The 15,898-nt window shown below is 33.3% G+C and overlaps 1 protein-coding gene across 1 annotated transcript; it reads left to right on the top strand.

The window, feature by feature from the left end:
- The first annotated feature begins 2,949 nt into the window (after positions 1–2,949).
- On the top strand, positions 2,950–4,699 carry LOC131618281 (hydroquinone glucosyltransferase-like). The gene has a single exon (XM_058889539.1). The coding sequence runs from the start codon at positions 3,028–3,030 to the stop codon at positions 4,444–4,446; it is 1,419 nt and encodes a 472-aa protein (XP_058745522.1). The 5' UTR covers positions 2,950–3,027; the 3' UTR covers positions 4,447–4,699.
- Positions 4,700–15,898: the final 11,199 nt, after the last annotated feature.

Raw genomic sequence — 15,898 nt, 5'->3', positions numbered from 1 at the left:
ATAAATTAATAGATTAATCAATTTACTCTATATAAAGTATAAACAGGTTTTAAGTTATGTCGACAAGAAATCCTAATATTTCATGTTATATTTTAATTTGATATTAAGAATATGCAAACTATACCTACATATCTATTAAATTTTTTAATTTTTAATGAAAAAGATTATGAGTGCTTATAATATGAAAGGGATATAGATTACAGGTACTTTCTATTTATAAATCACCCTAATTTAAAATTTAAAAGAATTAAAATCAAAGATACACTTATTAATATATAAATATGTAAATCAAAGTTACAAATCAAATTTTAATATTTCATGTCATACTTTAATTCGGTCTTACAAATATACAAATCAAAGTTATAATTATTAATATATAAGTAATATTTTTGAAAGATTACTAAATAAATTAAATCTATTAAATTTATTAATTACTTTTTTAAATATGAGAAAAATATTGCAGGTGATTATCATAAGAGAAAATAGTAGATATTTTATCTTTTATAAGAATCAATTATATACCTATGTAAATTATAATTTCTTAAAGATAAAAGAACAATATTTATACTAAAAATTGCTGTAAATATTTGTTTTAATAAAAAATATGAGACAATTATAATATATAAAAAACACAACTTTCTAATGAAAAACACATATTTAAACATAATTTTAAGAGTGAGAATATGTCGATTTTCAAAAATATCACTAAGTTATTATAAACAATTAATTTAATTTTTAATTATCATCATTATATATTATTATCAAGCATACTAAATTTTATATAAATTTAAAATTATTATTATTATTATTAGTTATATTTTTTTAAAATTTTATTATATTTTTATTTAAAATTATTCAATTAAATATCAAATAATTTTAAAATTTACAAATTTTTAAAATTTTGTAGCGTTAAACGTCTATTATGAAATTCTCCTAGACAAAAAAAAGAAAATATTCATTTAGAATATAAATTTCAAGATACCATGGAATGTACATATTCCTTTAGAACTGAAATTCGACGGGGAGTTGTCATATATTGTAACTTTGTAAAAACTGTAAATATGATATAATAAGAAGAATTTAAAATTGATATTTGACAGGAAGCTGTTATAAATTTTAGGTTTGGAAAAATGGAGTAATATCTTAAAAGTAATGTTATTTGAATTGGAAAAATGATTTTATTCAAATTTGTAGTTTTTAAATTAACTCATCTGGATTCAACTGAGTTTTGTTAACTCATATTTTAATGTCAATCTTTTAAATATTTTTCTTGCTGCTGTTTTAAATAAGTGAAGTTAGATAACCGGTTGTACGATTTATTGTAAATACGAATCAATGCTTAAAAGTTTGTGCATATTATTAGCATATATTTGTAACTATGTCAATGTTAACCAATTGAATAATGAATTTAAACTTTACAAATGATGATTTGGTTGACATGTGATGTGAATATCCATACGGGACCGTGCGATAGCACGGGTTTCTTACTAGTTGAGATAATAATTTTATATTTCTATTTAATATAATAATAAGAAATTATTAATGTCACATCAATGGATCAATCGGTCTGCGGGTTGCAAAATTCAATTCCGATACTAGAACCGAAAATGGATTGTTGCGGATTGGATTGGATATACTCGTAAATGAATGGGTTCGAACAATTTATAAATTAATTCGATTTGAGTTCGTGGGTCGACTCGCATCCATGAATCAATTCAAAAGTTCAATTCCACTTTAGTTAATTTAATTTATTCGACTCTCGCTTTTGAATACATTAGGTAAGCAAATGGTACTATAGAGAATGCAATTGCAAACAATCCTTACACCTAGGGGTGGACAACGGGCGGGGTTGGGCGGGTTCAGGCCCAAATGATCAATCCGGCCCAAACCGCAGATAAAAAACTAAACTAGAGCCTGTTTCCGCCCATTTTACTGCTACGGATTGGACGGTTGCGGATCAAACAGTTTACGGGTTTGCATGTTAATTTGGCCGGGTTTCCAGGTTAAACAAGCAGATTTTTTTTTAACAAAAAGCAATATACAAACAAAAACCAAAAGAGCAACAAATCAGTATCTTAATCTCAAATCTATTTCATCAATCTAAGATCTATAAAACATACATGTTAATCAACCAAACACAAACTTTAATTAAAGAATAACTAAATATAAAAAGCTGATACTTTAAAAAAAGAAACAGACGGTGAAGAAGAAGGGCGAAGAGGAAAAAGGAAGGAGAAAATGATTTTAGTTATCGTGTAATATTGTAAAATATAGACCTGATTTGAAGAAGAGTAAGAAATAATGTTAATAAGAATTTAAAAGAACAATTTGGTTAAATTAAATAAGTATAATCTAAATGAAAATGTTTTATTCTTCTACACACTCTAGCTACCTACTAAGTTACAGCTAGCTACTAATATAGTACAATATTGATGTGAATGTAAATGAATACTGTATAAAAATCTCGAGCAGTGAAATTTCAGACATTAAATATTAATTATTTTAGTGTATAATAGGTGTACTCTTACAATAAAAAAATGCTTTAACTATAAGAAGTTAAATACTCTTCGATGTAGTATCCTTTTCATACGCATTCACGAGCGGGTGCGATACCGCTGGGTTTAGGTTTCAAATCTGAACCCGCCCATTTAAACCAGCATGAAACCGATATGGCCATACATTCACCCGTTCGTCCGACCCGACTCGCCCATTTAATTTTGCGGTTACTGACAATTGGCGGGTTTTTGTCCACCCCTAAATATAAGAACAACGTACGTGGACCACATACGTTGTCCTTATATTAACCACTCCGATCCATTTGCACCCATATGACTATTAGGTAAAGACAGTGAGATGAGGTTAAAACGCGTCTGCATGCATGTACGACAACACAGTTAGTCAGACAAAGCATTAAATAACTCACTTATTTCATATCTTCTACTATTCTTTCTCTGTTAAATGCTTTCCTCTCTTACTCCATTCATCATACACACCCTTCACTCCTCCTAGCATTATCTTTTATCTTCAATGGGACACCAACAAAAACTACCACCTCTAATAGCCATGGTTTCAAGTCCAGGAATGGGACATCTCATTCCAATGACTGAATTCGCCAAACGCCTCACAAACCACCACAACCTCCCCGTCACTTTCATCATCCCCTCCGACGCTCCACCCTCCAAGGCTCAAACCACCGTACTCTCCTCCCTTCCACCTTCCATTTCCCACATCTTTCTCCCTCCAGTCAGCCTCTCCGACCTCCCTCCCAACACCAGACCTGAACCACTCATGACACTCACCATCCTCCGCTCTCTCCCTTCTCTCCATCAAACCCTACTCTCTCTCACGACTTCCCACCGTCTCTCCACCCTCATCGTCGACCTCTTTAGCACCGACGCTATTGACACGGCTTCCGAACTCGATATCCCTTCGTATATCTTCTTCCCCACCACCGCAAATAGCTTGTCTTTGGCCTTTTATCTTCCCCAACTCGACCAAAAGTTTCAGTGCGAGTTTAGGGATGTCCCTGAACCGCTTAATATTCCTGGTTGTTACACGGTTCATGGAAAAGACCTACCAACTCCGGTTCAAGATCGAACCAATGAAGCTTACAGATGTTTCCTCCGTCACTTGAAAAGATACAAACTGGCTAAGGGAATAATAGTGAATAGTTTCTTTGAGCTTGAACCGGAGGCTTTCATGTTTTTACAAAAGAGTGAACCGGTGGTTTATCCGGTTGGACCGTTGGTGAACCAAGACACTATTGATAGTGAATCTGAATTTGAAGTTAGTTTTAAATGGTTGGATGAGCAGCCACATGGAAGTGTTGTGTTTGTCTGTTTTGGTAGCGGCGGAACACATACTAGTGCTCAAACAAATGAACTTGCTTTAGGGTTGGAAATGAGTGAACAAAGATTCTTGTGGGTTTTGAGGTGTCCAAATGATAAAGTTGAAAATGATTTAAATTTTATTGCTAGTAGTAATGTTGACCCATTTGATTTTCTACCTAATGGTTTTGTGGAGAGGACTAAAGGGAGAGGTTTAGTGGTTCCATATTGGGCTCCACAAGCTCAAGTTTTGAGCCATGTCTCAATTGGGGGGTTTGTGTCTCATTGTGGTTGGAACTCAATTCTTGAGAGTATGGTGAATGGTGTCCCTTTGATTGCATGGCCACTTTATGCAGAGCAAAAGATGAATGCTATTTTTGTTAGTGAAGAGGTTAAAGTTGGTATTAGAGTAAATGTTGGTGAGGATGGGTTGATTGAAAGGGAGGAAATTGCAAGTGTTGTGATGAGGTTGATGGAAGGTGAGGAAGGAAAGAAAGTTCGTAGTAATATGATGGATTTCAAAGAGGCTGCTGATAATGCTCAAAAGGAAAATGGGTCTTCCGGAAAACAAATATGTGAATTGGCTCACAAATGGAAAGGTGTAGCAATACCAAATTGAAGTTTCGTTTCAGTTTATTGTCCATTTGTAATCTAGTTTAGTATGAGATTATTTTAAGTAGAATCCTGGTCAATATTGAATATCTATGAGTTAATTGATCAATAATAAAACAAGAAATAATTTTCTTTATTTATTTTCTTCTTCTTCTTTAGTACTCCTATAAATAGGCGATCTTGATGGAGTAATTCTTTTTACTCTCTTTTCTCAATTGTAATATGTATTTGTTAAAACTATAATTGTGAATAATCTTTAGCTGTTTATAGCTTTAGAGTTGTTGTGGTATTAGAGTTTATTTTTTTATAATCAATGATGTATAGCAGAGTACAAATTACAAGGGATAATGGTTTGCCAAAATCCTACTCAGCCACCTTTAACTATATACATAAAATTTACCGGTCTATGATTATGTTACTTTTTTTTTTTATCAATTGCCAACCACCACCATGAAAATATCTTTATATTGTGCAGAATTTTCTCCATATCTACCACCCCATTGTATATACCAACAAGTTGCCATTCAAATAACTCCTGTTCTCTTTGGTGAGCATAGTATTTTCAATCCATCCACCATATACTTAAAATGGCTGCAGCACGTTGAACCATATAATACTTCAATCCCAAGCCATAGTTTAATCTTATCCCATAAACCTTATATCTTGACACAATTCAGGAACAAATGGTAAGTGTCTTCTACCTACAAACAACCAAAAGCACAAAAACTCTCTTCATTGTTCTCAATAATTCCTCTTTTCACAAGCTGGTCTCTAGTTGCAATTATTTCTTTGATTAATCTCATCCAAAATTTTGACTTTTGATGGCATCCAAGACTTCCAGATAACTCTCAAAATTTCCTTCTCATGATGAGAAATATGATGAGAAATCCTGTTATAAAAAATAACGGATAAATAAATTATTATACATTTAGAGAATTTCTTTACCCACCTCCTAACCTTCTTAGTCACCTCTGGCAAATTTATCAAAATACTCCTTGTTTCGGAAATACATTTCCGAAAATGTACTTTTATAGGAAAAAAAATGTGTTTTCGGAAATGCACTTCCGAAAACACGAAAAAATGTGTTTTCGGAGATGCATTTCCGAAAACACCCCTTTTTTGAGTTTTCGGAGATGCATTTCCGAAAACACCCCTTTTTGGGAGAGGGGGTGTTTTCGGAGATGCATATCCGAAATATTCCAAGACCAAATTAGTTCGGATATACACTTCCGAAAGAATTCAATAATTATTAAAAAAATTAAAATCAAGGTGAATCAATACAATTAATAGGTATAAAATGAAAGTGAATTAATAAAATGAAGGTGAATCAATAAAATCAAGGTGAATCAAAATTTCCTAAACAATTTTAAAGTTAAAAATTATTTTACTAACTTATATAAATAAAAAACATCTTAATTTCATAAGTAAATTTTGAATTATATAAAATTAAATATAAAATTTATTCATTAAATAAAATTAAGACAAAATCTTTTTTTAATTTTTTTAAACTAAATAAAAAATTATAACTCACTTTTAATTATGAATCAGAATAGAAATATATAAATATATAATCATAATTATTAATTTTGTAAGTGAAATATATAAATATATAATATATAAATATATAATAATTATTATATAAATATATAATAATTATTATATAAATATATAAATATATAATAATTATTATAAATTAAAACACTCATTTTTTTAATTTTTATAATTATTATATAAATATATAAATATATAAATATATATAATTTTTATAAATATATAATAATTATTATAATTATTATATAAATATATAAATTAAAACACTCATTTTTTTAATTTTTTTTATAAATATATAACAATTATTATAAATATATAAACAAAAAATTATAACTTATTTTGTAAGTGAAATTATTTTAATTTTTTTAATTAAAATTATTTTAAAATTTAAAATATGAATCAGGATAGAAATATATAATAACTATTATTCATAACTCATAAATTATATCAAAATATATAATTATTATTCATTACTCATAAATTATATCAAATTTATGATATGTGAATTAATTAATATCCTAAAATTAATTTTTGGAATTTTTTTAGATTTTTTTTTGTTGTTTCGGAGATGCATCTCCGAATTAGTCAAAATCCCAATTTTTGGGATTTTTTCGGAAATGCACTTCCGAAGTCTGGAAAAATTTAGAAAAAAATATTTCAGAAATGCATTTCCGAAACGGGGTAAAATGGGGTTTTCGCTGGGGGTGACCCCCATAGGGAGGTGGGTAAAGAAATTCTCTACATTTATTTACTCTCTTTTAATAAAATCGTTAAATAATATTCAATTTGATTTTATTAAAATTTATTGTGTTTAAAATGATACACCATTATAAGGTCAAATTACTGCACTATAATTTATAATTTATAATAGTAAAAATCATAATCTTAACACCAAAAAGAGAAAGTAAAAGTCATAATCACAAAAATGTATTATTTTTTATTAATTAAATCAAACTTAAAAAATCTTAAATAGTTTGTTCACTTATAAGAATATAGTATAATCTAATATATGACCTTCAAAATATGATAGACAGAGTAGGATTATTTGAGATGGCTATTGTAGGTAGGGGTGCTCGCGGTGCGGTTTGGGCGGTTTTGACGAAAAAAATCATCCGAACCGCAAGAGAAAAAATAGTGCGGTTTGATTTGGTTCGGTTGACTTTTAAAAAAAATCCGAACCAAACCAAACCAAACTAATGCGGTTTGGTTCGGTTCGGTTGGTTCAGTTTTTTACAAATATTTTATTGAGCCATACATACACATATAGATGATAACATAATTTTGTATTTATACATTCATACACTATCAAATAACAACAAAACTCGTCATATTTTGACAACAATTTTCCATTTAATATGTAAAAATTAAATTAGACAAAAGTGGAATATTAAACATAAAATAATAGCATAAAACAATATAAAAATTATTATAACGAAACAAAAAAATAGAAGAGACGAAAGATTAGTGAAAGTGAAAAAGAAAAAAAGTGTCGAGAGATTTGAGAAGAAGATATGCGATAAAAACGAAACTGAAATACGAAACATTTACATAAAAATGAGAAGGTGAAAAAGAAAGAATATAAGAGAGTAGAGATTATAGAAGAAGAGGGAAGATGTATGTGGCAAAGAAGGTGCGATAATGTTATTAGAGATTTTAGAAGATCGGGACTGAAATTATATGTGTAAGGATGAGAAAATTGTTCGTAATTATAATGCTAATATATAATAAGTTTAAGTTTGGGTTGGATGTGAGTTAGTAAAATTTAGGTTGTAACATAGTGCGGTTTGATTCGGTTTGGTTCGGTTTACAAAATACAAACCGCAAACCGAACCAAACCGTGCGGTTTTGTAAAAACTGACCCAAACTAATCCGAACCAAATGCGGTTTTTTGCGGTTTCGGTTTGGTTTGGTTTGGTTTGCGGTTTTCTATTGGGTTGGTTTGGTTTTGATCACCCCTAATTGTAGGGGACTATTTTATTTGGTCAAACAAACACACGGAAGGAATAATTTACTCTAGAATTGATAGGGTTTTGGGGAATGTTGAATGATTTCAAGCCCAACTTGATACTTCCTTGCATATGTTACCCCCTCCCCATTAATGTCTCAAACCATGCCCTGTTGTACTTGAAGGGCCAGCAACATGTTCAACTTAAAACCAACTTCAAGTTTATCAACTGTGTTGTTAATGTAACATGTTATGAAGAAGCTGCCAATAGAAGCTGGAGAGAATCTGTAGAGGGGAGGCATATGTTTATGCTTTGGGATAAATTGAAAAGACTCCAACCTGTGATGAAGAAGCTGAGTAAGCCCCTGGCTCATGTTAAGCAGAATATTGTCAAAGCAAGATCAGATCTTGATGAAGCCCAACAAGCTCTAGTGTCTGACACGATGAACAAAAATAGAACTGAAGGAGTTAAGAAATGTACTTATTAGGAGCTGATAAGATGGAATGAGATTGAGGAGGACATGCTTAGGCAAAGGATAAAGCTTGAGTGGCTAAAACTAGGGGATGTAAACAACTTATATTACTGTGCCTCTATTAAAGCTAAGCAGCATATCAAAATTATGAATATTCTGCATGAGGATGATGTAACCACTATATCAAGTCAAAAGGATATAGCGGATGAAGTTATGAGGTACTATGAGAATTTTATATGGAAGAGAGAAGAAAACTTGAAATACATTGATGTTGTGGCTATGAGGAAGGGTAACAAACTGAACAAGATTCAAAGAGACAGCTTGACCGCTCCTGTTAGTGAGAAAGAAATATTTGCTGCTCTTAAAGACATTGGTGACTTGAAATCCCCAGGACTGGATGGATTTGGAGCCAATTTTTTTAAGCCATCCGGGAGATTGCGAAGGTAGATGTGATAACAACTATTTTGGAATTCTTTGGGCATGAAAGATTATTCAAGGCTTTCAACTACACTATTGTTTCTCTTATTCCCAAGACTAAAGATGCTAAATACATAAAGGATTTCAAACTTATTTCAGTGTGTACTACAATCTATAAGATTGTCTCCAAGGTCTTAACAACTAGATTGAGAAAAGTGCTTGGAAGTATCATAAGCAATTTTCAAGCTGCATTTGTTCCTAGGGAGCAAATACATAATCATAGTCTGCTGGCATATGAACTGATCAAGGGCTACAAAATAAAAAATGGAACAATTAAGCTGAATACGAAGCATTGATCGCTGGGCTTGAAGCTTTGTTAGAATTGGGGGCAACTAGAGTATGTATCAAAGAGAATTTGATCATGTATTTTGTCATAGCAAATAGGCTGCTTAAAAAATTCGAATATGTGGAGTTAAATCATGTCTCAAGGTTAAATAATCAAGAAGCGAATGATTTGGCACATCTAGCCTCAGGATACAGGGTATCAAAAGAAAAACTAGAGGAACTAATCGAAGTAAGAGGCAAAGCAATGGCCACCAAGCTTTCCCCAAGCGATCTGGAGAACTCACAACTAGGTTTCGCTAACAAAGAGGAGTTTGAAGTTTTAAATATAGACTCTTTAGCAGATACGGATTGGAGGAGTCCAATTGTGAACTATTTAAAAGATCCTTCGACAGACACAGATAGAAAGGTAAAGTATCGAGCCTTATCATACTTCCTAATGGGAAACGAATTGTTTAAGAAAACTCCTGAAGGAGTTTTGCTAAAATGTCTGGGTGAAGCGGAAGCATATTTGGCTCTCTCAAATGTACATAGCGGAGCGTGTGGTGCACACCAAGCGGGGCACAAAATGAAATGACTTTTGTTTCGATATGGAATGTCAAGAATGTCAAGAACATGCAGGTATTCAACATGCTCCTACAAATGAATTAAGTTCAATAATAAAACCATGGCCTTTTAGAGGTTGGGCACTAGACTTAATTGGGGAAATTCACCCCAAGTCTTCTAAAGGTCAAAGATATATCTTAGTGGGAATAGACTACTTCACAAAATGGGTCGAAGCGATACCACTTGCAAATGTGGATCAGGAGGCTGTGATTGAGTTTATTCAAAGACACATTATATACAGATTCGGAATCCCGGAGAGTATAACCACAGATCAAGGATCAGTGTTTACTGGGCGAAAGATGCAAGATTTCGCCAAAGAAATGGGGTTCAAGTTGTTTACTTCTACACCTTACTACGCTCAGGCAAATGGACAAGTTGAAGCAGCAAATAAGATAATAATTGGTCTCATAAAGAAACACGTAGGGAAAAAACCCAAAAGTTGGCATAAAACTTTGGACCAAGCACTCTGGGCCTGTCGAACATCGCCAAAAGAAGCTACAAACACTACACCTTTCCAATTGACGTTCGGACACGATGCAGTGCTCCCAGTTGAGATCTACTTGCAATCAGTACGGATCCAAAGACAGGGAGAAATTCCTCCAAACATATACTGGGAATTGATGATGAACGAACTGGTGGATTTGGACGAAAACAGACTTCGAGCGTTGGAAATGATAAAAAGACAAAAAGAAAGGGTGTCCAGAGCATATAATAAAAAGGTGAAAGGTAAAACATTTATTAACAATGATTTAGGTTGGAAAGTTATTTTGCCTATAGATCGAAAGAATCAGGTTTTAGGTAAATGGTCCCCACACTGGGAAGGACCCTTTCGAATTTTAAAAGTATTCTCAAATAACGCTTATGAGATAGAAGAGTTGACAGAAGATCGTAGGATCTTAAGAGTGAACAGGAAGTATCTGAAAAGATACAAACAAAGCATGCACGAAGTAAAAATTGCAAAAACGTAGATATTCAAAGTATGCTACGTAGGCCAAAATGGTTGAACAAGCACCAAAATGGCTTCGTGTTTCAAGCAAGATACGTGGTAAATAAAGTAAGAAGACAAAGCAATGTCAAAATACATTTCATTAAGATTAAAATAGTACATTCACTTTGGAAAAGATTATGTTTCCACTAACAACAAAGGCTATAGAAATAGAAGCATACTAGAGGCTATTAAAAGGAGCATTCAAAAATAAAACTAAGACCTATAACATCTGCATCAAAGCTTCAAACAACGCACCCTCTAGTTGATCCTCTGTTATATACCTTCCAAAGATATCAGGGGCAAGCTTTCTGCTTCAAAGAGATCTAGAGATCCTGACTTACGCATTCTTCTCACTACCCCTTTTTTGAGAAACATGTAGGACATCAACCTTCCATAAGGAAGACACGTCACTACGCCTTGACGAGAGGCGGCCATAGCAACAGCTTCGACAAGCTGCTTGAAGATCAGCAATGGAAAGTTGATTTTCCTTCCTCGGAGAGCACAGAGTATGAACTCCAAATCTTCTACCATGATGCTGTCTTGATCAGGGTTTCGTGGACGAAAGTTGCCCACTAAAAGTTGGTGCCAAACCCTAATGATCTTAGCGCTAAAGGGATCATTAGCCATGAGGGACCTCAGGACATCAGAGGTAGTCATGTTAATGGTGTTATCGTCAAACGCTTCTCCAAAATTATCGCACCTCAGCAGTTCAGAGATGGTTGAGGGAGTAATAGTAATGTGAGCCCTTAGAACCTGAGACACAATGGTGGTTCTTCCTTCTGGATCTATGCGGAGGGACGCAAACATCCAGAAATCTGCCAGCATGTTAGGATAAAGGGACCCCTCCAGGATTTCCTGATAAAACTGGAGTTATTGGTCAGCAAAGAGTACGCCAATATTGATGCGGTTTTCATCGAATTCCTCCTCAGAGAGATTGAATTCTTTTTTGATGCAGGACCTGATGGTAACGTAAGTCAAAGGTTGCGCCATTTTTGAGGAAGAGAGTACAAGAGGTTTTATCAAACTCTGTATTTGAAAGGGTAAGGAGAAGAAAGGAAAACTTTGATAAGAGTTTGATGAGAGAATGAAAGAATGAGTAGAATGCTAAGCCTTATATAGAAAACGTTGGCCATAAAAGAACTGTTTATCTTTTAAGTTTTGATTGGACTACGTTTGGTATCCCCAAGAGAAGTTATGGCCTCCGCCGTTTCCCACCTTGGAAGTTGGAGTGTAATCATTTTGAAAACTGATACACGCACGTCTCTGTTAAGTGCCAAAATGTAGTTATTTTGTGTTTGTAAATAGTGGCACTTATCGATACTTTTTGTTAATACCGTTCGAATAATACCCCGTTTTGTGTATAAATACGTATACTTTGTGAATAGATGTATCTTCATATACTTTTATAATTTTTGATTGTTTTCTATTCATTTTGTAGGTATTGAGGCGTATTTGGAGCATGAGCAATAACGTGGCGAAGACACGGCTTCAAACACGCGATTTTGAGCGGCGGAATCAATTCATTCGGCGAATAAAGCTCAAAACCAAATAATAATAAATCACCAACTTGGTTGATATGTTGTCATTGTTAGATAGAGCATGAAATAAGCTTTCCAACGCTTCAAACCGGGCATAAATCGGAGTTACGGTTCTCAAGATATGGCCAAAATAAGATTTCAATTTTCTGTTGAGCGGGCTAAGCGCGGATTTGCGCGCTAAGCGCGGTCTGGGCGGTTTGGAAAGTCATTAAATAGGGAAAAATCACATTTTTTAGGGTTATGCTTTGGGGTATTTGTTCCCAAAGTCATCACAACCATTTTTGAGTGGAAAGATGCTAGAAAACGCATTGGAGCTATCAAATGGATGATCCGGGGTTGAATCCTTCATCAATCGCAGCCGACAAACCGTGAGATTTTTGGGTTTTTCTTCTTTTCTTCTCTTTGTGGTTTCATTTGTGGGTTTTGTATATATATATATATATACTTTGATCTCATGTATATTTGTCGCCCATGGCGTTGTATAAAGTTGCTTTACAATATAAACTTGTTGTTTTTCCTGATTTTTTACATCTTGATGTTTGGGTTATGTTTGGTGGGTTGTTTTGCATCTTGATGTTAGGGGTTTGTGTTATTGTAGAGATAGACCTCACAAATCTTGATTAGGAGAGATAATCATTAGCTTCTTGATTGTAGAGATAGATGAAGAGTTAATGTTCACTTTGTGTTGGTTCGTAATGCTACCGGGTTGTTTGATTGGTGGAGAGATCGTCGATCGAGCAATATTTTAATTTAACACGGTAAGCTACCGTATGTTTGATTGGTGGAGAAATCGTCAACTAAGCATACAATAGAACTCGTGGAGGTGTTTGGACACGAATGCCGACAACGGGCAACACGTGAATGGTTTAAGGAGTATAGTAGACTAAGTGCAACTGGTCGATAAGTTTAAGTTTGTGAAGAGTAGATTATATGCAATACTTGATAGTTTCTTCTATTTGAAGAATGTATTCTTTTTGTGTTGATATTTACTTTTCCATTTCATATTTAAACCCATTCAAAACCAAACTCATAACTAAGAATCCGTCGAACGGCAGTTCAGTAGCACTAATCTCTGTGGACACGATAAATTCCCGGAAGAATATTTCCAAAACTTTTGTTGCTTGCCGCTTTACCGTTTCAATAAAATGGCGCTGTTGCCGGGGATTGGTGTTTTTATTGAATTCGCATTGCGATAGTTTCTTTGTTTTTGAGTTTTGTGAATATCGTATATTTTGTGCATATTCTCATACTTATATATTTTCTTATATTGATACATGTTTATATTTTCATACTTATACATGTTTGTGTGTTTGATTTTGTTCCTCTTTACTTTTGCTATTTAGCAAGGTGAAGTTGGCTAAACAAATTGAACTCGGATAGTTCGTAAATTATAAATCTTCACTTTTCAATTTGTTTAGCCAAATAAGGATTTTGTAAATATTGTGTTTTATGTATATTATGTTCTTACACATACTTGTATATACTTTTGCTTTTGATTCATTTGTTAAGTGTTTGGGCAGGACGTTTCCTTTAGGTTGCGTTTGAGGCGAAAGCATTGGCGTACCACGAGGAAGTTTCTTACCATTCGCGAAACAATAAAAGGCGTCGAGCTAACGACGTAAAACGAGCGCTTGTTGGGAGGCACCCCAACGGTTTTATTTTTCTGTTTTTCTGTAAATGAGATGTAAATGTGTTAAGTGGAGGCACACTGGAATTTCTGTTTTGTTGCACTGGTTTTTGTCTTTCTGGTGTAGCGCGCTTAGCGTGCTAGACCGCGCTTAGCGCGGTCTGTAGCTTTTAGCTAATGAATTCTTTTTAATGATTCATTTGACTCGCCTTATTCCCACTTACACCAAGGCTTTATAGTTTTATATTTTATAGTTATAATTTTAATTCTTTTGTTGTTGTTTAGACTCAAATTTTGGCTTGATTACTTGAAGTCGCATTTGGTAATTCTTCAATTTTGATTGATTCAACATGCCAATTGTGCGGTAATGATTGTTCGAATTTGTACATAGCAAGGTACTCGTTTATCGCTTTCTATAGCATAACATGTTTATGAGACTTTTCATTTGTACAATTTTCATATTATTCATTCTTTTTGCATAACTTGCTCATGACTTGAATCACATTAGTTTCCCCTTTTTACCATAAATGTGAGGTGGCTTTCCATTGTGTATATATGTGAGTGACCGACATTTCTTGTTTTAACTGGATACTATTATGTTTAATCTTTCGTCTGTATTGATTTTGTGAATGCACGAAAGTGATCAAGGCACTTGTTTGATTTTGAGCACAACTACCATAGCTAAATATCAATTCACCTTGTGAGTGTGTGATCATTAGTAACCCCCTTTGAGCCTTTTTGTCAATATCCATATTGTTTTTGCTTAATGCTTGTCTATGAGCGTTTGGTTTTCGATTGTGTTTGGATGTTGATTCTTTGTTTCTTGAACCCTGAACTATGATTTATAGTTTGAATTTTTACCTTGCCTTAGAAAGTAGGGAGTATTCAATGTATATTGTGGTTGGATTCAAGTTGGGGAGAGGATGTTTGCCTCTTTATGATGTGGTTGGTATATGGTTGTGAAAATAAAAAAAAAAAAATTGTGAAAAAGAAAGAAAAGAAAAAGAAAGAGAAAAGAAAAAAAATGGAAAAAGAAAAGAATAAAAAGAGTTTGGAATAAGATTTGTGTTAATAAGTATTGTGTTTGGTGTGAAACATGTGAGGAAGAAGAAGTTTGATTGAAATTCCTTTGTTTGAAACTTTGTGGAAGTAATTACTCCCTTAGGTTTAGGCAAGTTTTTGTTTTGATTAGCTTTAGGAATTATCACTTGTTTGTTAACCGAGCCACATTACAACCTTTAAAGCCCTTGTGATTCGTGTCATTGCGTTTTCGATACTATTTTTGGATAAACGCATAATTTTGTCTATTGTTTGCAAGTTTGTCGGGTGTGTGTCAAAGTCCTCACCTTTCGGTGTTTTTCATCTACCGATGAATTTTTGCTAGGCGTGATTTTTGATTGAGCTTGTTTTGTTTTAGAATGTTTTGTATGATTTTTGTACTTAGGATCCGTTTCATTTTCATGTTGTCGTTGTAGGATTGTGGTAAGTATTTACTTTGTTGGTACGTTTTTGTTTGAACCGTACAATTGTTTCGTTTTTCTAAATCGTGTTGATTCTTGATTCTTTGGATTTTAACTTTTGCGATTTGAGTGTTTGGCCTTGTTTGAGGACAAACAAATTCGAGTTGGGGAGAGTTGTTAAGTGTCAAAATGTAGTTATTTTGTGTTTGTAAATAGTGGCACTTATCGATACTTTTTGTTAATACCGTTCGAATAATACCCCGTTTTGTGTATAAATACGTATACTTTGTGAATAGATGTATCTTCATATACTTTTATAATTTTTGATTGTTTTCTATTCATTTTGTAGGTATTGAGGCGTATTTGGAGCATGAGCAATAACGTGGCGAAGACACGGCTTCAAACACGCGATTTTGAGCGGCGGAATCAATTCATTCGGCGAATAAAGCTCAAAACCAAATAATAATAAATCACCAACTTGGTTGATATGTTGTCATTGTTAGATAGAGCAT

Source organism: Vicia villosa, linkage group LG7 (assembly GCF_029867415.1).
Source record: "Vicia villosa cultivar HV-30 ecotype Madison, WI linkage group LG7, Vvil1.0, whole genome shotgun sequence".
Taxonomy (NCBI): domain Eukaryota; kingdom Viridiplantae; phylum Streptophyta; class Magnoliopsida; order Fabales; family Fabaceae; genus Vicia; species Vicia villosa.
This window is presented reverse-complemented; position numbering and strand designations above follow the sequence as displayed.

What these genes read in the sequence shown, in the direction of transcription:
- LOC131618281 (XM_058889539.1), top strand. Translation starts at nt 3,028, where the DNA reads ATGGGACACCAACAAAAACTACCACCTCTAATAGCCATGGTTTCAAGT.